The following is a 21378-nucleotide window of genomic DNA, read 5'->3' as shown; positions in this document are numbered from 1 at the left end:
ATTGACGGAATGTTAATAGAAGAAGGAGGTTTTTATTTAACGGCTAAAGTTCAGGAGAGTCTTTATCACTGACCCCATAATACAGGGGGTCCTTGTCATTTACCCTAATTTTTATTAACTAGCCGGGCCCCCAAAGGAAGGACACGAGGAGTTCGGTTGGGTGAAGAGAATGGCACAAAAAACCGATTTTCTTCTGAAAAGCGGGTGGCATTTTCGAGATTCTTGCGAAAGACGAATGCCTTTTTTAACCTCGTAGATATAAAAGGGAGAGAAATATCAGGACTCTGCTGGTATACTCTGCTTATATCTCATCTGCAGCATCAGCCTGAGATTTTCATTCTTTTTTCTTTTCTATTCTATTTTCCAATTTTTTTTTTTGCATTCGATTGAAATGAATTGCCTTCAGAATCTTCCGAGGTTAATTGATAATTTTTTTCATATGTTCTCGATTTTATCTCTTCGTTGGATTGAGTTTCCTTTTAAATGGGAATCTTTCTTTGATTTCAGATCCTCTTCTATGCCTTTAAATGGTTTTAGAAGCCATGAAAGAAAGCATATAAGCTTGGTTAATCTACTGGTATACTCATTGTACATGACTGTCTACGAATGTTAAATTCTTAATTGTGGCTTGATGGTTATTAGCTTTCTTCACTGAATGCAGAACCTGGTGAATAAAACTAATCCTCCCCAAATTAACACTCTGAAGGTACTTGTATGTTATTTGAAGGTTCAATTATCAAGCCTATGTAACTAGTTTAATTGTTTTTAAATGCCTAGAAACTCTGTTTTACTTTATGTTCTGTTTTTTTATCATGGTGCATAGATATATTCTGAATGTATATCTTGTATTTTTTTTCCTAATTCCTCACTTTGTCATGATTTATATTAATTTTCAAGATTTTATGTCTTTTCTTATTAATACATGTTCTAGTCATATTCAATTATTTGGCTTTTTTCCTTGTCCTACCGAAAAAAGTATAAGACTGATCGAGTCTCTATATTCATTTAAGACTCAACCCAATATGCTTTCTAATTTGAGTCGAGTTTTGCACTGTTAAAACATAGAAGTTGAAGGGAAATGGCTAATTACTCTTCCCTTTATCGTCATTGTTGCTGTTGTTCAATCCAAGACAAAACGGAAGACAGTAAATTGTACATACAAATCAAGTCCTTTGAACAACCTACTGTAATGAAACTGGAAGAAATGAGAGATCCTTAATTTTACATGCATAGCAAGACCATAATAATTGCTTATTTCAGATTTGTTACTTCCAAATGATAAATAACCGGTTCTATGGTGGGAAAATTAAAAGGTCAGCATCCAATAGAGAATATAATTTGAGTTTTCTCAAGTCTCAACTAAACCATATTGTCCTTGAATATGCCTATAAATGGTTTTAACAGGGTCATCAGGTAAGCAGATCAACAATCCAATCTAAATGAACCTTTAATTCCAATATGTCAGTTGCGATGCCATTGATACTAAATGAGACTATTTTGAACATGTATATGTGAAAAGATGATTAACATTGTTCTCTTCAGGCATTTGCTGGTCCAATGTCCAGTACTGAGATGAGTGGAGCTGAAGAACAAGAAGAGAAATCTGATATATATAGTAATAACATGACCCAAGCTATGGGTGCCGGTAAGTTCAATAACCATCCTATGGATTGGTTTGTAGGTGGGAGATAACCTACAGGAAATTTTCCTTATATGTGATGTTTGTGCGTTCATCTTCAGGAGTCTATATTGATGGCATGTATAGAATACAACACTAACAATCACGGCTAAATGCCTCCCAACAATGTCCCAGATTGTCCTCATTCAATCAGTGCTAATTCATTTGTCACCTGCTTCATGTCCATTACAACCGAACTATGAACAATGCCCAAAATCATATTTTCTTGGTTTTTCTTCTATATTGTTCTGAGGCCCCACTGACTATTTGTTTCTAAATGTTTTAAATACAGTGTTAACCTATAGACATGAACTGGGAATGAACTACGACTTTATCCATCCAGACTTGATTGTAGGGTCATGTCTACAGGTAATCCATGTATCTGCTTTTAAATTTAATAATGTTTATCCATTCTATATTTATCATCTAACTTCAAGTTCTCTCATACGCAGACTCCTGAAGATGTTGACAAGCTTCGCAACATTGGAGTTAAAACTATATTTTGCTTACAACAAGATCCAGACCTTGAGTATCCCAAAATTGTTTTGGAAAGAAGAAATTATTGCCTCTTTTGCTCTCAAATTACCTGGAATACTATTTCAGACAAGGCAGCTATAACATGTTTGTCTTTTGAAGGCCATACATTTGATTGTTTCCTTTACCAGTATTATTAGATATTTTGGGGTTGATATTGGTGCCATCCAAGAATATGCAAAAAAGTGTGGTGATATTGAGCACTTGCGTGCTCGAATACGGTAAGTTTTGCTGACATGGTAACCGTTTTGATAACTCCCATCAATAGATCTCAGTTTTTTTTTTTTTTGTATTTCTAAAAGATATATATCTTTATTAATACTGATTTATCTTCAATTTATTTACGTTAATCTTCTTTACATTTGCATTTGCATTAATCTCCGATTCATTCCTTACAGTTTGTTTGCTTTCTATGCTTCATTCAATAAACCAATATCATTTGAAATGAAACAGGGATTTTGATGCCTTTGATTTGCGGATGAGGCTTCCAGCTGTGGTAAGCAAATTATACAAGGCCATAAATCGCAATGGTGGTGTGACTTACATACATTGTACTGCTGGGATGGGAAGGGCTCCTGCTGTTGCGGTAAGAGTTACAATGAGTATGTAAGCTCTTTTCTGAAGGAAATGTGATGCATTTTATTCCTAAAACTTTTTTTAAGTCATAAGATAAACTTTTATTTTGTTAATGGTTCGGTTAGCACTGGTTCAGTTCTAGGTCTGAAATAAGAAATAAAGAGAGAAGGAGAAGAAGAAAAAGAAGAGAGAAGAAAAATAGAGACTTTGACCAGAGAAAAAGAACACACTCTCTCAGCCGACTCCCCTCTTATTTATAGGTTATGTATCTTGATGTAAAAAGACAATTATGTCCCTCTTAAGTATGGGACACAACTTAAAACAAAGACAAAATATACAACTCAACTCTAATTACATGTCAAAAGACCAAACTATCCTTATGGCTGCCGACTCTAACATATTTTAAAGAGTTATTCCTAAAACTTGTTTTAAGAGTAAGCCTGTCCGTTACTATTGTATATTTGTATCGTCCCCTCCAGTCCTATCTTTTGGACTTCTTGGGTCTCTTCTTTTTTATCATATTTTTTCAATCATGTTAACCATTAACATCATCATGTAAGCCTTGTTCGAACCATATGGGGTTGGATACATGAATCATGTTTTGCCATTCTGTTCTGTTCAGTGCCATTTCCAGTACTTTAGTTTCAACCAGTCTCTAAAAGTTTTGGTCCTAATGTGGGCCTGGGCTGGAAATTATCACCCCTACCATGCATAGAGATGGATCTTTTTATGAAATTAAGGTCCTAACTATCTTGGGTTTTGGGAGGTGTGGACTGGACACAGACCTAACCTTTGGTATATTTGCACAAAGTGCCTTGGATTTTACCATTGCATGCCAAGAAATGGCTCCTTTTTGCATTCCAAGTTGTTCTAGATTTAAGATTGAGCTTGGGCTAGCCAATTCAAGCTTTGACTTTTGGTTGTGATGGACCCGGGCCTAAGACCCAAACTCCAGATCTTAGGATTGAGACTCTATTGATCTTAAACCCAAAAAAAAACTTTTGGGAAACTCACCTAAAATTGTTAAACCCTTTGTGGTCACGAGGGGAAAACAAAGCTTATCTGTGGTGTTAGATTTTATGATCCAATCATCAAACTATTTGAAAACTTGAACATCTGGCAAAAGTCATAGAAGGTATACCTTGTGGCTCTCTTTCACAGTTTCTTCTTTGCAAGAATGAGAAACATCTTGGTTATCTGATCTTTTAAATTACAGATTTAATTTCTCATTGGCCCCTTTTGTGATTCTCTTTCTTTGTTTTCTGTGGTCTTTCATCAATTTATTTTTGTTTTATACGATAACAATTGGAATTCTTAACAGTAATATATTGAAAGGTTTTATAAAATGCAGTTGGCATACATGTATTGGGTTCAAGGTTACAAGCTGAGTGAAGCTCACAGTTTTCTACTGGTAACTCTCAATTCCTCCCGCAGTTATGGTGATATACTACGAACTTAATGTGTTTCTTGTTCTTGTTGAAAATTTTGTTGAGTGCATATTGTGGTCTTGGGAGGGGTGGGTAATACATAAAGTGTCTGCTCGCAGACTCAAACCCCAATTCTACCATTCCACCAAGCAATGGCCCCTCATATTGCCAAAAAGCATGAACTCAAATTTGGCATATTGCCAAGCAATTTGCCAATGGCCCCTCAAAACTGTGTCAGCTTGTCACAGAGGTGCACTGTATTTTGTGGATCACCTGCTAATATCCCTGAAATAACATTAAAAAGTCACAATACAGACATGTATAAATGACACACTACAAAGTAAATATCTGTAATTTCTGTATGCATGCATTGCAATGGTATTACTCATATGTTAATTAAATAGTTTTTCTGTTTAGAACTATTTCAGTTTTTAATTTAGAAGTTGCAGTAGTTAACTTGGGGGAGGCTGATAGTCCTAGTATCCTGCATTGAGTGGGAAGAAAGTAAACTGAGCTCAGTCTGTTATATAGACCACCCAAGTTACTAAATGTACCTTTTACGGTGCTTGCATCCAAGGATCAAAAAATTGCAACATATCAGGTCGTATTGGCCAATATGTATTGTATCAGCAATCCCCCAATACGCCCCTATTACAGGTGTTTCAGGACCTGGCCTGGTTCAGGGAGTAGACAGGCCTTAAACTGACCCCCCTGAACCAATTTGAAAAAAAAAAAAAAACTAAAAAAAATAAAGTGCAGCACAATACAGGCCAATACACCCCAACTGGCGTATCAGCCTGCATTGATATTTAGAACCTTGCTTGCATCATAAGTGAGAGCATGGTTTTAGAAAAGAGCTTATTGATTCTAAAAGATTTTTTGAGAAATGATAAGGTAATATTTGTATTATCAGTATACTGTAAAGCTCAGATTACAGTGTGTCATATATGCAACATGTACAGCCAGAAACTATACATCAGATCTCAGTGAAGTCCTCAAAAAATGAGCTTTCCAAAACCATAAAAAAATTGCTAGAAAAGCCAGGTCCTTCTGTGAACTTATTTGACTATCCAAATAGATTATTGTGATAAAAAAACTGATTGTGTGGAATTCTGCGAAGAGATCATTGGCTGATAACCAGGAATGAAGAGATGCCATTGCCTGCCAGACCACCTTATCTATTCCTACTCTTCCCCTCAAAAAATCCTTCTATTTCCTCTCTTTCCATAGCACCCAACATACTGCATGGGGTACTGTGCTCCACAGTAGTTTTCCCTTCTGATTTAAACCTGGCAACTTCCAGGACTGCATGAGCTCAAACAAACTCCTTGGCTGACACCAGGTAACATTCAGCAGCCCACAGAAATGGTTATATAAGAGACTAACTACTTTGCAATTCACAAGAAGATGATCAATTGACTCTGCCTCCTGATCACACATAACACAGTCCATAGAATCCAGCAACATCCCCCTCCTCTCTAATTTAACCTCCAAAAGGCATTTCCTCTTCACATCAGACCACATAAAGAAGTTGATCTTGGATGGGATATGCCAGATAAAGGGATTTGACAGAAAACTTACCTATCCCAGGGGAAAGAGGTTTCTGTGTTCACATAAAGGGATTTGACAGAAAACTTACCTATCTCTTCAAATTGATTGTCACTTGCATAATTACATATATGGAAGATAACATATTTATTTACTCATAGCAAAGTTTAACTCACATAATCCCGTCAGGAACAGGCCTTGTAATGCTACAAATAAATATAGCTTTTGAAATTACCTTTTCCTTATAAGATTGTATAAACTATAAATTTTCTCAACCCAAAATATTGGTTATTGGCTGTTGGAGGAACCATGTTGGTAAGGGGATTTATTTTCTTAATAAATCTTTGATCTTCATGTCCCTGAATTTGTTCAGCATTTCTTTTCTTGCAGAGTAAACGTTCATGCTGCCCAAAATTGGATGCCATTAGGAGTTCAACGGCTGACATTGTGAGCTCTCACCCCACTTGTGTGAAAAAATATTTTTTCTAGGATATTTAGACTTAGCTATGTTGTTATTTTTAGCTCACAGGCTTTTCCAAGCATCTTGTCACTTTGACATGGGAAGATAATGACTGCTCCTTGGTGGAAATATCAGGACTTGATATTGGATGGGGGCAGGTAACATTTTGAAATTACACCAAAAATTATGTTCTGTACTTGTTTGTATTGTGAATGGTATTTAACTCTTGTATTTGTTTTTCTCAAAATTCAAAACCCCAGCTATGGATAAGCTTCCTGCAACTAATATGTAAGCACAAGTTTACAATCCAATTTATTGAAACATCTCATACTTGAGTAATATGTCGTTTCCTCTCCCTCAAAAGAGCCATTCCTATTTTAAGATGTTGAGATGTTAATTCCTATTTACATACATATGTATGTATAGAGAGAGAGAGATTACACGTTACTGTAGAGAACACTGATGTGGACCCCACTGTGTTCGTATGGCAGCATATTTCTGTTAGTTTTGTCAGTGTTAGTTGGTAGTTATTTCAGCTTGTTATTTCAGCTTCATTATTAGTTTATTTGCCATGTAAGCAATTAGGGCAATTCAGCCCTTTTACAATTAGTCAACATATATAAATATTAAGAGTGGGTCGGCTGATATCAAGACCAACCCTCTTTCCTTTCAAAAATCTCTTCGTGTGCTTCTTCTCTTCTCTCCTTCTCTTCTTCTCTTCTGAAATTTCTTCATTCTTTTTCTTTTGAATTCAAGACTGATCGTAGTCTTGATCGACTACTTGGTATCAGAGCCAACCTAGGAGCTCTTGTGTTAGTCTAATTAGATTGACTACATGAGAATCTCCTAGGTTTAGAAGTTTTTCAACAAAGGAGGATCGGCTGATTCTTGGAGGTTACTAGTAGTGTGCGGCTGCTACTAAGAAGATTGTAGAAGGCTGGGAGAGTTCCAGTAGTTAGGAAGAATCAGAAAAGGCTTCGGATCCTCAAGATTAGGGTTTTGCATCAAACAGAAGGTGGTGGCCAAAGATTTTCTTTCATAAAGTAAGTTTTTTCCTTGAGAATAACTTTGAAAAAAATCATCTTGATCTATTATGAGAGGTGCGGCTGGAAAATCTGTGCTTTTCCTTTAGGGTTTTGAGAGAAAACCCTAAAATTCAGAACTATTGTTGGTTTCAGATCAGATTTTGAACTGGTTTCATACAAAATTCTGTTTTCTTTGTTCTTTGGAAGACCTAGGCTGGCTGTTATCAGTTGTTTGGGTGTTGTTTTTCTATTGCAGATATTTAAAAAGTCTTTTTTATTAATTCTTGACCAAGAATGGAGTTCAAGAATCAGGGGAAAGGTGTTTTTGGGACTAGCAATTTTGGTAACATGTCTGAGAATGCCTTTCAGATTACAACTGTGAAGTTTGATGGATCAAACTACTTAGAATGGGCTCAATCGGCCATGATGGCCATTGGGGGTAGAGGAAAGCTCAGCTACTTGTTGGGAGATGTGAAAGAACCAACTAAGGAGGACCAAACTTATACCAAATGGGTTCAGGAGAACTATTTGGTTATGACATGGCTGTGCAACTCTATGCAGCCACATATCAGTCGAAATTATTTGTGGGAAAAAACAGCCAAGGAAATCTAGGATGTCATGAAAGAAACTTACTCCCAATCCCTTAATGTTGCTAGGGCTTATGAATTGAAGTGTGAGGTTAACAACCTTAAGCAAGGAGAGAAACCAGTCTCGGTTTACTTCTCTACCTTGTAATCTCTGTGGCATGAAATCGACCACCTAGAAACACTTGAGTGGGAAATTCAGAATGATGCACAGGCTTATAGAAAGCAAGTTGGAACTAATAGGGTTTTTGAATTCCTAGCTGGTCTGAATCCTGACTATGATATTGTGAGACAACAACTACTAACAAGGGACAGTGTGACCTTACCTCAAGCCTACTCCTTAGTGCATAGTGAAGAGACTAGGAGAAAGGTTATGCAGCATCAGCCCTTCCCACCAGCCTTGGCAGCAATTAAACCTAAGTTTGGGGGTGATACTGAGAGGGATATAAAGAAGGAAGATAAGTAGGATCTAGTGTGTGAACATTGCAAGAAACCTAAGCATACTAAAGACACATGTTGGAAGCTGCACCCTCATCTAGTTCCAGCAAAACTCAGGAACAAAAGGGGTAATGCTAATACGGCTGTTAATACTGATGGTGCATCCTCATCGGGCACAAAAGGCATGCCTCTAGACACCCTAGCTGCTGTTCGGGCTGCCCTGACTCAGTTGGAAAAGGAAGTTAGGAATTCAGCTCAATCATCTCAACCCCTATCAGCTCCTCCCACATTAGCCTTTGCTCATTCAGGTACATGGGCCTCAACTTATCATGCTTCAGATCTGTTAGAATGTTAGAGTGATGTTCGGCTGATAAGAGTTCTTATTAGCCCATTCTTATGTTTAACTTATCTTGTAACTGGGCTTATGTTAATGGGCCTAATCCTATTTAATGATTTAAGTCATCTGGGTGTCCCATCACTAATCAGGGGCATCCCAGTAATTTCTTGTACCTTATACTATATTCATCTATAAATAAAGAACTGGTCGACTGGCTAGGATAGTTCGACATTTTTCAGCATCTCTTCTTCTTCTCCTCTTCTCTGCTACTTCAACTACAGTGGTTCAGCTTTCATGGTATCAGAGCATTGAGCACTTTCCTGGTTACTGCTGACGCCATCTCATCTTTCTTGCTGTAGTTCACCTTTTTTTTTATCTGGGTTGCTGCTGTGAAACCCTAGGGTTGCAGGAGAACAACACAAGGTTCGACCTAGGGTTTCCCTTGGTTGTAGGGCGCAAGGGAGGTAAGACCCTGAAGCTGGAGTCCTACTAGTTTCTAGTAGTTAGCAGCTATTCGGCTGCTAAGAAGAGGTCTGTATAGGACAGACCTAGTTGAGGACTGATTTCAGCAGTCCTAGTGTTGTCTGTAAGGAGGGAAACTCCCTTTACAGTAGCAGTACTCGAAGTGCAAAGTGGAGTCTACATAGCACAGGTCGGTTACTAGCCCAGAACACTTTTAGCTGCTGTAACAGAACCTGCATCAGAACTGGTTCAGAAAAAACCTTTACAAGACTGTGGCGACTTCAGTTACTGATCATTTCCAGGTCGGTTACCAGCCCTACTCCAGCTCTGTGAACTGGTTCAGTTACAGAATTTTTTTCTTGCTGCTGTACCCGAACTGGTTTAGTCCAAGTGAAGCCTATCCTGTGTGCTATCAGCACTGTGAACTCTGTGACTACTTCGGCCAGCCCTAACCAGAACCACCAACAGTACTGTAAACAACTCCTTGACCGAAGTCAGGATGTCATCACTATCCAGTGAAGTTTCTTCTAAAGATAACAGACCTCTTATAAGGTCTTCAAACCTGGAGAACCCTAATCTGCATAGCTTGCAGATTACAAGTGTGCTATTGGATGAATATAACTTTAGAGAGTGGTCTGTCTCAGCAAGACTGTTTATTACCTCTCGTGACCTCACTGGCTATTTGGATGGAGACAAGAAACAACCAGAAATTGGCAGTCCTGAATACACCGTGTGGCGTAAGGAAAATGCCACAGTCATGTCTTGGTTGCTGGCCTCTATGACTCCTAGGGTGGCCAGAACTGTTCATCACTTCCCCACAGCTGCTAAAATTTGGGAGAAAGTATCTAAGACATATGGCCAGAAAAAGAACAATGCTAGAATCTACAGGCTGAACCAAGACATTGCAGCCCTAAGGCAAGGAGACATGTCCGTGGCAACCTACCTTGCAACACTGGAAGGCCTCTGGGAAGAGCTTGACCACCATTTGATTTTGGATTGGAAAAATGCTAATGATAAGGGGAGGCATGATAAGCAGATTGAGGAGGGCAGAGCCTTCAAGTTTCTAGCGGGTCTTGACCCTGTATATGAAGGTATAAGGTCACAGATTCTAGGGAGAGATGAATTACCTGAGCTTCACCATGTCTACTACCTGGTGAGGAATGAAGAAGTAAGGAGAAAGGAGATGCAAGTTGACTCCCAGACACAGTCAACAGAACAACCTAGAGAGCATTCAGCCTTAGTCTCCACTAAGGGGAATAGATTTTCAGACAAGAAGTCCCTCAAGTGTACACATTGTGGTGGTGAGAAACACACAAAGGAGAAATGTTGGGTCCTGTACCCTCATCTGAAGCCAGCTGCTCTGAGAAAGGACAAAAGGCAACAGAAGGGCCACACAGCAAGTGGGAATCTTGCCACCAACAACAGTAGTGACAACTCACAGAGTATTCAGACAGTGTCATCTTCCACCGCAAGGCAGGCTGCCGACTCCTCTGGACCAAGTACTTTGGGCTTCACAGCTAGTGAGGTAGAGATTCTCAGTCGGGCATTAGCCCGTCTGAAGAACAATTCTTTAGCTTCCACCTCTCTTGCCAAATCAGGTACAGCCTCTGCATTTAGTGCATCTAGTTCCATTAATTCTACCTCTTGGGTGATTGATTCCGGAGCCACTGACCATATGACACATATGTCCTCCTTATTCTCCACATATCATTTGTTGTCTGGCCAGGATAAGATGAGAGTAGCTGATGGGTCCCTCTCCACCATCTCTAGAAAGGGGGTGGTTGACCTAAGCAAGGATCTCTCTCTTAAATCAGTCCTACATGTTCCTAGTCTTACCTCAAATCCGTTGTCTGTTTCAAAGCTTACAAAAAACTTGAACTGCAGTATAACTTTCTTTCCTTCTCATTGTGTCTTCCAGGACAGATTGACGAGGAGAACGATTGGGAGTGGTCATGAGTATGGGGGCCTCTACTACTTTGATGAAGATGTCAGCTCAGCCATGCAAGCTTCTACTACTAGTCCGGAGAGTGTGGAGTCAATAGCTAGGCTGCACTTGTGGCATGCTAGGCTAGGTCATTTGTCCTTTTCTTCCTTAGCAATGTTGTTTCCCGAATTATGTAAGGGCATTTCGAGTCAAAGTTTAATTTGTGATGTGTGTCAAATGTCAAAACAATGTAGATCAATGTATCCAATTTCTAGTAATGAAATTCAAGCCCCTTTTGACTTGGTTCATTCTGATGTTTGGGGTCCTTCACCCATTGTTTCCATTGATGGCTTCCGTTACTTCATCAGTTTTATTGACCATTATTCTCGGTGCACTTGGATTTATCTATTGAAAGGACGTGAAGAAGTTCCCCGGATAACTATGATGTTTTGCAAGATGGTTGAAACACAATTTGTTAAAAAGATCAAGCAATTCCGTTCAGACAATGCAGCTGAATACTTTGAAAGATCCCTGAACTCATTCATGGAAGATGCAGGCATGTTACATCAATCATCGTGTGCTTACACCCCTCAGCAAAATGGGGTCGCTGAGCGCAAGAACAGACATCTATTGGAGACAGCTCGAGCCCTTCTTTTCCAGCACAATGTGCCCAAGCAATATTGGTCTCAAGCTATTCTCACTACATCATACCTGATAAATCGGATGCCATCTAAGGTACTGGGTATGAAGACCCCTTTCTCTGTTTTGTGTCCCACTCTTCCAGAATTTCCTCTTCCCCCGCGGGTTTTTGGTTGTACATGCTTCATACATGTGAAAGATCCAAAGAAGACCAAGCTGGATCCTAAGGCTACAAAGGGAATATTTTTGGGGTACTCTCCTACGCAGAAGGGGTATAAGTGTTATGATCCTGTCTCCAAGAAAAAATATGTCACCAGGGATGTAGTCTTTTTTGAGTTTCAACCCTATTTCGAGTCTTCTCAGAATCCTCTTCAGGGGGAGAGTAGTGGGTTGGAAGAGGATTCTCATTCTCCCTTCCTTTTTGTTCCCATTTCAGCACCTTCCACTACTACTAGCTATAACATTCCGGGTCAACCTAGTGAAACTTCCACTGTGCCAGTTGCTTCTCCAGATTTGGCTGATACTTCTGAAGGTTCCAGTAAACAAGAGAAAGAGATACTTACATACAGTAGAAGGAAGAAGGCCCCTCAACCTCATGATTGTAACCAGTTGAACTCAGATCAATCTGTCTCTGCAATCCAAGGTAATTCTGATTCACTCAATTCAGATTTGGATCTTCCTATTGCTCTCCGTAAACCTGTTCGTTCTTGTACCACTCGGCATCCCATAGCCGATTATGTTTTTTACTCACACTTATCCCCTGCCTATCATTCCTTTGTGTCTGCTCTTTCCTCTGTATGTGTCCCTTCCAGGTATTCAGAGGCGGCATCTGATCCAAGGTGGAAAGAAGCCATGAATGAGGAGATGAAAGCCCTAATGAAAGCAAGGACATGGGAATTGGTGGACCTACCAGAAGGGAAAGGCACTGTTGGGTGCAAGTGGGTATTCACAGTAAAGCACAGGGAAGATGGGTCAGTTGAGAGGTACAAGGCCAGACTCGTGGCAAAGGGGTTTACACAAAAGGAAGGAATTGACTACAAGGAAACCTTTGCCCCAGTAGCAAAGCTCAACACAATCAGGGTTCTACTGTCACTAGCAGCAAAATTCTCTTGGGAACTTCATCAGCTGGATGTGAAGAATGCCTTCCTAAATGGTGATCTTCATGAAGAGGTATTCATGGAACCCCCACCTGGATATGATGTTGGAAAGAAGGTATGTAAACTAAGGAAAGCATTATATGGTTTGAAGCAATCTCCCCGGGCATGGTTTGAGAGACTTTGTTTGGCCATGAAGAAAGTAGGGTACACTCAGAGCAGTGCAGATCATACATTGTTTACAAGGAGACAGGATGACAAACTTACAGCACTCATTGTGTATGTGGATGATATGGTGATTACTGGAAATGATGTGAGAGAGATGAAGAGGCTGAAGGAGTTCTTAGCTTCAGAGTTTGAGATCAAAGACCTGGGAAATCTGAGATACTTTCTTGGAATTGAAGTTGCTAGATCAAGAGAAGGAATCTACATATGTCAAAGAAAGTATGTGCTAGATCTCCTAGAGGAAACAGGCATGATGGGGTGTAGGCCAGCAGACACTCCAATAGAACCAAGCCATGGATTACAAGAATCAATGGGTGAAGAATTCTGTGATAAGGAAAGGTACCAAAAGTTGGTAGGAAAACTGATATACTTATCCCTTACTCGGCCAGACATTGCCTATGCAGTGCATGTTGTCAGTCAATTCATGCACTCACCAAAGACCCCTCATATGAGAGCAGTGGAAAGAATCCTCAGATACTTGAAGACTTGCCCAGAGAAAGGAATTTTATTCAGAAAAAACAGCAGACTTGAAATTGAAGCCTACACTGATGCTGATTGGGCTGGGTCTGTTGGAGACAGAAAATCAACCTCAGGTTACTGTACATTCTTGGGAGGAAACCTAGTCACATGGCGTAGTAAGAAGCAGAATGTTGTGGCTAGATCAAGTGCAGAAGCAGAATACCGGGCTATGGCACACGGGGTTGCTGAACTCTTATGGCTCAGGACTCTCCTTAATGAGCTTGGTATCAAGACAGAGGGTCCTCTCAAGCTGTATTGTGATAATAAAGCTGCTATCAACATTGCCAACAATCCTATGCAGCATGACAGGACAAAACATATTGAAATTGATCGACACTTTGTCAGAGAGAGAATTATTTCAGGAGAACTCTGTGTGCCTTATACTCCATCAGAGATGCAGATTGCAGATGTATTAACTAAAGGGCTGGCATCAACGAAGTTCAGGGACATACTTGGCAAGCTAAACATGATTGATATCTATGCTTAGCTTGAGGGGGAGTGTTAGAATGTTAGAGTGATGTTCGGCTGATAAGAGTTCTTATTAGCCCATTCTTATGTTTAACTTATCTTGTAACTGGGCTTATGTTAATGGGCCTAATCCTGTTTAATGATTTAAGTCATCTGGGTGTCCCATCACTAATCAGGGGCATCCCAGTAATTTCTTGTACCTTGTACTATATTCATCTATAAATAAAGAACTGGTCGGGCTAGGATAGTTCGACATTTTTCAGCATCTCTTCTTCTTCTCCTCTTCTCTGCTACTTCAACTACAGTGGTTCAGCTTTCAAGATCTAGGTAACACTGAACATTGTTGGGTAATAGACTCAGGTGCATCTGACTATATGACTGGCTTTCCATCACTGTTCACTACCTATCACTTATCTTCTGGCAAAGATAAAGTGTCCATTGTTGATGATTCCCTTGTTCCCATTTCTGGTAAGGGAGACATCAAATTGTCTAATACCATTTCCTTATTTTCAGTTCTGCATGTTCCTAAGCTTAATACTAACTTGCTTTCAGTCAGTAGCATTACAAAACATCAGAATTGTTCAGTAACTTTTTTCCCTGACCGATGTGTTTTTTAGGACTTGGAGACAAGGAAGGTGATTGGGACTGGCCGTGAGACGAATGGGATCTATCTGCTTGGAGAGAGTTCTCAATGGGAAGATAGTGAAGATAGGAAGTCTTTTGTTTATCAGTTTGTTAGTCAGGTTTTGCTTTGGCATGATCAATTGGGTCATTTGTCCTTTCAGTCTTTGAAGAGTTTGTTTCCAAATTTGTTTGATCTGTTCAGATGTCCAATTTGAGATGTGAGAGTTGTGAGCTTGCAAAGCATTGTAGAACATCTTATTCATTGAGTAATAAAAGTAGTAATTCTTTTGATATTGTGCATACCAATGTTTGGGGCCCATATCACATCACTACTATGGGGGGATGTAGATATTTTTTGTTGTTTGTTGATGACTATACCCGTTTTTCTTGGGTTTACCTTATGCGTTCTCGAGATGAGGTTCCTGCTTTGACTTAGATCTTTCATCAGATGATTTTAACCCAGTTTGGGGTCAAAATCAAAATCTTCAGATCTGATAATGCGAAATAATACTTTACCAACTCATTAGCCTCTTATTTGCTTAATCATGGGATTATTCACCAGATTACTTGTCCTTATACACCACAACAAAATGGGGTTGCTAAGAGGAAGAATAGGCACATATTGGAGGTGGCTAGAAGCATTATGTTTAACTCCAATGTGCCTATTCATTTCTGGGGAGATGCTATTCTTACAGCGGTGTATCTCATTAATCAGGTTCCTTCACGGGTTCTTGACATGAAGCCTTCATTTTTCCTTCTATACCCTGATAAAGAATTGTTTATTGTTCCCCTTAAAACCTTTGGTTGCACTTGCTTTGTTCAAATTCTTGGACCTCATCGTTCCAAATTTGATCCTAAGGCCTCCAAATGTATTTTTCTCAGTTATGCATAAACTCAAAAGGGTTATTGCTGCTATGAACCTACTTCTGGGAGGAGATTTGTCTCGATGGATGTTACTTTCTTTGAGGAGGTACCCTATTATCTTAGGGTTTCTCCTCAAGGGGAGAGTAGTGAGAGTGGGGTTAACTCATCAGAAGTTCCTTTACCTGTTCCATTGAGTGATGAGGGATGTGATGGGGAGGGTTGTCAGAGGTGTCAGGATTTGAGAGTCTATCACAAGCGGTGGAGGCAGGTTGATTTCGGTCATCAGCAGTCCAAGCCAGCCCCAGTTCCTTTTGCGGATCCAAATTCAGGTACCACAGTTCCTTTATCAGATCTAGGTCCCACTGAGATACCTTCCACTATTGCACCCTTACCACCTTTGGATGACCTTGACCTCCCCATTGCAGTCCATAAAGGCAAACGGCATTGCACCACATCCACAACTCACTGCATTTCCCAGTTCATGTCCTATGATCGCCTGTCCCCCTCTTACGTGTCATTTCTCACATCCATTGTTGATATTCCTATCCCTAGAACAATGCAAGAAGCCTTGTCAGTTCCTGAGTGGAAAGATGCAATGAAGGTTGAAATGGATGCTCTTCTGAGTAATAATACTTGGGAGCTAGTTGACCAGCCTAAATGGAAGAAACCGGTTGGATGTAGATGGGTATTTACTGTGAAACATAATGTTGATGGTTCCATTGAAAGGTATAAGGCCCGGTTAGTTGCAAAGGGATTTACTCAGACTTATGGTATAGGCTACTTGGAGACTTTTGCTTCAGTAGCAAAGATGACCACTATTAGAGTTTTGTTATCCCTTGCAGCTAGTTACTCTTGGCCCTTGTTCTAGATGGATGTTAAAAATGCCTTCCTCAATGAAGACTTATAGGAAGAAGTCTACATGCAATTACCTATTGGATTTTATGATGCAACGACAAGAAAGAAGGTTTGTCGGTTGATTAAAGCCTTGTATGGACTAAAGCAGTCCCCCAAAGCTTGGTTTGATAGATTCAGACAAGCCCTTGAAAAATTTGGCTATGTACAGGCCCAGTCAGACCATACATTGTTCATTAAGAGAGTGGACTCTTCCTTGACTTTACTTCCTTGGTTTGATAGCTTGGTTTGCTTGCTATATATGTGGACTCTTCTTGGGTATTGAGGTAGCTAGATCTAAACATGGGATTTTTGTTTCTCAAAGAAAGTATGTTCTTGACTTGTTGGAAGAAACTGGAAAATTGGGTGTTAAGCCTGCTGACACACCTATTGAACAGAACCACAAGATCAGTGTAGAAGGTGGAGAGCCTCTTGAAGATAGAGCTATGTTCCAACGGTTAGTTGGAAAACTCCTCTATCTTTGTCTCACATGACCGGACATCAATTATGCAGTCAGCGTTGTCAATCAATATATGCACTCTCCTAGAACTACTCACCTCCTTGTAGTTGAGAGGATATTAGCATACTTGAAGAGGTGTCCAGGTAGAGGTATATTATTCAAGAATAATGATCACATGAAGATAGAGGTTTATACAGATGCTGATTGGGCTGGGAGTGTTGATGATAGAAGGTCTACCTCTAGATATTGTGCTTTTGTAGGAGGTAACCTTATCTCCTGGAGGAGTAAGAAACAAAGTGTTGTTTCTTGTTCTAGTGCTGAAGCTGAATATAGATCTATGGCTAATGGTGTGGCTGAAATCCTATGGCTGAAGTCATTATTTGAGGAGTTGGGTATTGCTTATGAGAAGCCCTTAATGTTGTATTGTGATAATTAGGCTGCTATTAATATAGATCATAATCTGGTATAGCATGACAGAACTAAGCATATTGAAGTAGACCGACATTTTGTCAGAGAAAGGGTTTCATCTCAAGAAATGTGTCTCCCGTATATCACCTCCAGCATGCAACTCGCAGATCTTCTCACCAAGGTTGTTCCAAGGAAGAAGTTAGAGGCAGACCTATGCAAGTTGGGAATGACAAATATCTATTCCCAACTTGAGGGGGAGTGTAGAGAACACTGATGTAGACCCCACTGATGTGGTCCCCACTGTGTTCGTATGGCAGCATATTTCTGTTAGTTATGTCAGTGTTAGTTGGTAGTTATTTCAGTTTGTTATTTCAGCTTTATTATTAGTTTATTTGCCATGTAAACAATAAGGGCAATTTAGCCCTTTTACAATTAGTCAACATATATAAATATTAAGAGTGGGTTGGCTGATGTCAAGACCAACCCTCTCTCCTTTCAAAAATCTCTTTGTGTGCTTCTTCTCTTCTCTTCTTCTTTCCTTCTTCTCTTCTGAAATTTCTTCATTCTTTTTCTTTTGAATTCAAGACTGATGGTAGTCTTGATCAACTACATACATACATACATACATATAGATAGAAGAAGAAGATAGATATATATATATATATATATATAGAGAGAGAGAGAGAGAGAGAAGGATTACACATTACAATTAATTATCCCATTAAGGAAAAACTATGTGGTAAACCTTACATCTTTAAGCAGAGTAGCAAGAGTGGACCAGTGAAATTGTGCATAGGCCTGAAAAAATTTGATGTGGTTGAGAACTCTAGCATTGCATTGAATCATAAATATGCAGAAAAAATCCTAATTATCTCTGCCCTTGGGCTATTTCAATGATGAGACCAGACTTCTTGAGAGTGTTAAGCTCCTTTTGGAAGATAAGAAAGTTTGTCTTCCTCTCTGTAATTACTTTTGTGATTAAGTTGTGAAATGTTGTTATTGATCAAAAAAAAAAAGACCAGACTTCCTTGTTTTGGGAATTTTGGAAATTTTGAACTGAGAACATGGTAATATGGCAACTGAATGCCTTCTTCTGTACCATATACAGTTGGAATCAGCCTGAATGAAATCAAAGCTTGGTGGTAATGATCTTTCACAACAATGAATGCTCTGATGCATAATGGTAATTAAAGAACACAAATAAATAAGAAAGGTTTAATTTAATGACTGAGAATGAGGGGTTTAATCCATTCTCTTTCTTGCTAAAGAATGGAGTTCTGCTGTTATATCTGAAACATTACCTAATTGAACAGAAATAGAAACATTAACTACTACTTGAGCCCATTGTGCTATTACAACGTGAGTTGCATACAATGTAACAATATATGAGACTGTCTAGCTTTCTTAAATGTTTAACATGATAAATGTCACTTCTTGGCCTTTCTAGAGTTTCTATATCATTCGGTTTTGGAACTTGAGTTTCCTTCTGTCCAAAGCAATGTCAGTGATGGATTTAGGTGACATTAGTTTGATTTATAACTTCCATTTTGCATCTCTATACATTTTATCCCATGATTCCTTCTTGATTGATTTGGTCACTTCCATGTTTTGAAATATTTGTAGAGAATACCTCTGAAACATGACGAGGAAAAAGGATTGTGGATTCTTGAGCGGGAATTGCCAGTAAGTATAAATTTAATGTTGTTTAAAATATTTGAATCTTCATTTATGTTTTGTTTTATTGATCTAACCACATAGTTTCAGCTCCAGACATTTCATACTTCTTTATCATTATGAAAGTGTTCCTCGTCTTAATTTTTGAATCTTATCTTTTTTTTTAACCTTTTTTTTGGTTATTGGAAGATCCTTTTCTCAGAGTTTAACTTCAATTTTTTTCCAGTTCTGTTATTTTAATATGAAGATAAATGATCTAGCTAGAGTGATAAATGATCTAACTAGAGGTAACTGAAAGTTTTGGAAACATGAAGCATCTAGAGCTAATAAGCTACACTTGTAAAGCCAATTCCCTCAGCATCAGATATGGACATCCCCATGTGCTTATGGTGACTCCTAGTCCATATTGTTGTTTTAGTAACTAATATGGTACTCCATGTGCTTATGGTGACTCCTAGCCCATATTGTTGTTTTAGTAACTAATATGGTACTCAGCCTTGGGTGGACACTTCAAGGTAATTTTCTTTTATTGAAGTGAAGCAAGCAATGTCAAACAAACTTCAGAAGTGGGTATAAGGTTTAATTTTATTACTCACAAGTCAAAACTCAAAACTCGATCTGGCCTTCATAACATTGGGGTACTTAAGCCATAGGATGTAGTGGTTGAGATTGGTTCTTCAAGAGGGTAAGCCCATGCTAATATTTCAAAACTGGAGAAAAAAAAGAATCGTTACTAAGATTCCTCTCTCACAGGAAGGATACTACGAGTACAAATACATTGTAGATGGCGAATGGGCATGCAACGAGTATGAGATTGTAACACTCCCCAACAAGGATGGCCATGTCAACAATTATATCGAAGTAAGATTCATCTCTCTACAGTCTTTAGTTCAATCAATACCAGTCTAAGTTTTCTCTCTTCAAATAGTCATTGAGAGATGGCGTCTGTTCCACGCTTTGGTTTTTAATACCACCTCCCGCCCCCAACTGACTTTTTAATCTTAAGTCCAATTAACTGTCTGTTCCATACAAGGTTTATCATATGTTATCTTTCGTTCCCACAGGTTAGCAGTGATCCAAACAGTTATAGTTCAGAACTGAGGAAGCTATTGGCCAGTGATGATGCTAATCTTACAACAAAGGAGCGTCTTACAATCAGGCGGTTTCTAGAAGCTTACGAGGACGATGATGAGTAATTGGCAAAGGTAAATAAAATTATGGCATGTAAAATTGTAAATCAAGGATCATAATAAGAGTATTTGTATTTACCATTCCACCATATGAATGTTTAGACGTTGACTACTTAAGCATCATAGTGTTTGGGTATGACACTTGTTTCTTGTTGCCTCGAGCAGATTCTTTAAGAATAGAGGAATGCTAAGGAAACTCAAAGTGGCTACTTCTGGGAAAAGGACAATGTAATAAACCCACTTTGGCCAATTAAAGTTCCTGCTATTGCCCTTTTCTCTCAGTTATTCAGTTGGGCAAAGCCAATTGAGTTTTATTAGCAATTTAGCATTCCCCATATACTTGAAGAAGCATTCTGAAATAATATACACCAGGGATCTAAGCAGCTTATCACACGGAAGAGGAAGCCACCCTGAAAAGCGAAAAACGAAATAAAATTTGAAGGGTTCAACTATGATACTGGGAAGATCGATACCGGAAAAACCTACAACCAATCAATTGACATCGTTACCAATCAGTTGGGTTGTCATCAAAATTCAAAGGGTTGTGGTTAAGCTTTTCCAGTATCATGTTTTTCTGGTATTATAGATTTTTCCAAATTTGAAATACCAATAAAAAAGAGGAAAATTATTGATTACAACCAAGGATTAAAATATTGATATGCCTGATAGCTTCAAGTGGGTATTGGTGTGTATCTATATGGTTGATATGTTATATTTTTTATTATCTTTTTAAATTTTATAGGCATTAAAGGTCTCATTCATCATTTTGAAGCTTTAGTTGTTAAAAAATCATTATATGCTGTGGAACCTATTCGGTGAGCTGTTTAATTTTGTAGGCCAAGGTCAATCTCTCCAAAAGGGTAAATTTCATTAGTATATAGTATATAAGATAACTTTGGTTAAAAACACTTGTTTTATCAACATATAAACAGTTAGTTATTTTACTTTTAGAAGGTTATATTAAAAAAAAATTAAGCTTTTAAGTTATTATCAAAGGTATAATTGGGTCTAATGGGGTAGAACCCGATTGTCCAGATTAATAATTGGGACAGTTCTAGATCTATCAAATGGAACCAATTAACAATCAGTTAAGAATTGGTACACCCTGTCCCGAACCAGATCTGATCCATTGACAGTTCTAGCTAAAACACAATCGATAAGCTTAAAAAATTCATTAAGGAATCCAACTTTGTTTTAGCCATTAAGGAATCCACAACCTTAAAAACTTATTCAAAAGATAAAATAATAAGCTTTTAAGTTCAGCATCTTCAGTTGTTATCAAACGGCCCCTCAATCATATTTGGCCACATCACCCAAAAAGGCTATTTG

The 21378-nt window shown here is 38.7% G+C and overlaps 1 protein-coding gene across 2 annotated transcripts; it reads left to right on the top strand.

Annotated features, from left to right (window-relative positions):
• The first annotated feature begins 266 nt into the window (after positions 1-266).
• LOC104586172 (phosphoglucan phosphatase DSP4, amyloplastic-like) lies at positions 267-20185 on the top strand. Of its 2 annotated transcripts, XM_010243327.3 has the most exons (14): positions 268-417; positions 508-577; positions 662-706; positions 1543-1645; positions 1971-2047; positions 2131-2207; positions 2353-2433; positions 2666-2798; positions 4140-4199; positions 6154-6210; positions 6286-6381; positions 18809-18868; positions 19613-19720; positions 19924-20185. In XM_010243327.3, the coding sequence occupies exons 1-14, from the start codon at positions 392-394 to the stop codon at positions 20053-20055; spliced, it is 1125 nt and encodes a 374-aa protein (XP_010241629.1). In that variant the 5' UTR covers positions 268-391; the 3' UTR covers positions 20056-20185. The 2 variants fall into 2 exon arrangements, with proteins under 2 accessions (XP_088754588.1, XP_010241629.1); XM_088898462.1 differs by lacking the exons at positions 18809-18868; positions 19613-19720; positions 19924-20185 and adding an exon at positions 14556-17886 and having other exon boundaries at positions 267-417.
• Positions 20186-21378: the final 1193 nt, after the last annotated feature.

Source organism: Nelumbo nucifera, chromosome 2 (genome assembly GCF_055504915.1).
Source record: "Nelumbo nucifera cultivar China Antique chromosome 2, China Antique-T2T, whole genome shotgun sequence".
Taxonomy (NCBI): domain Eukaryota; kingdom Viridiplantae; phylum Streptophyta; class Magnoliopsida; order Proteales; family Nelumbonaceae; genus Nelumbo; species Nelumbo nucifera.
The sequence above is the reverse complement of the archived record's forward strand: the minus strand, read 5'-3'. Positions and strand labels throughout refer to the sequence as shown.

Excerpts from the sequence above, each read along its gene's own strand:
- LOC104586172 (XM_010243327.3), top strand. The coding sequence starts at position 392 with ATGAATTGCCTTCAGAATCTTCCGAG. Across the intron at positions 2,434-2,665 it reads CACTTGCGTGCTCGAATACG|GGATTTTGATGCCTTTGATT; the intron begins GTAAGTTTTGCT and ends GAAATGAAACAG. Across the intron at positions 18,869-19,612 it reads TTCTTGAGCGGGAATTGCCA|GAAGGATACTACGAGTACAA; the intron begins GTAAGTATAAAT and ends CCTCTCTCACAG.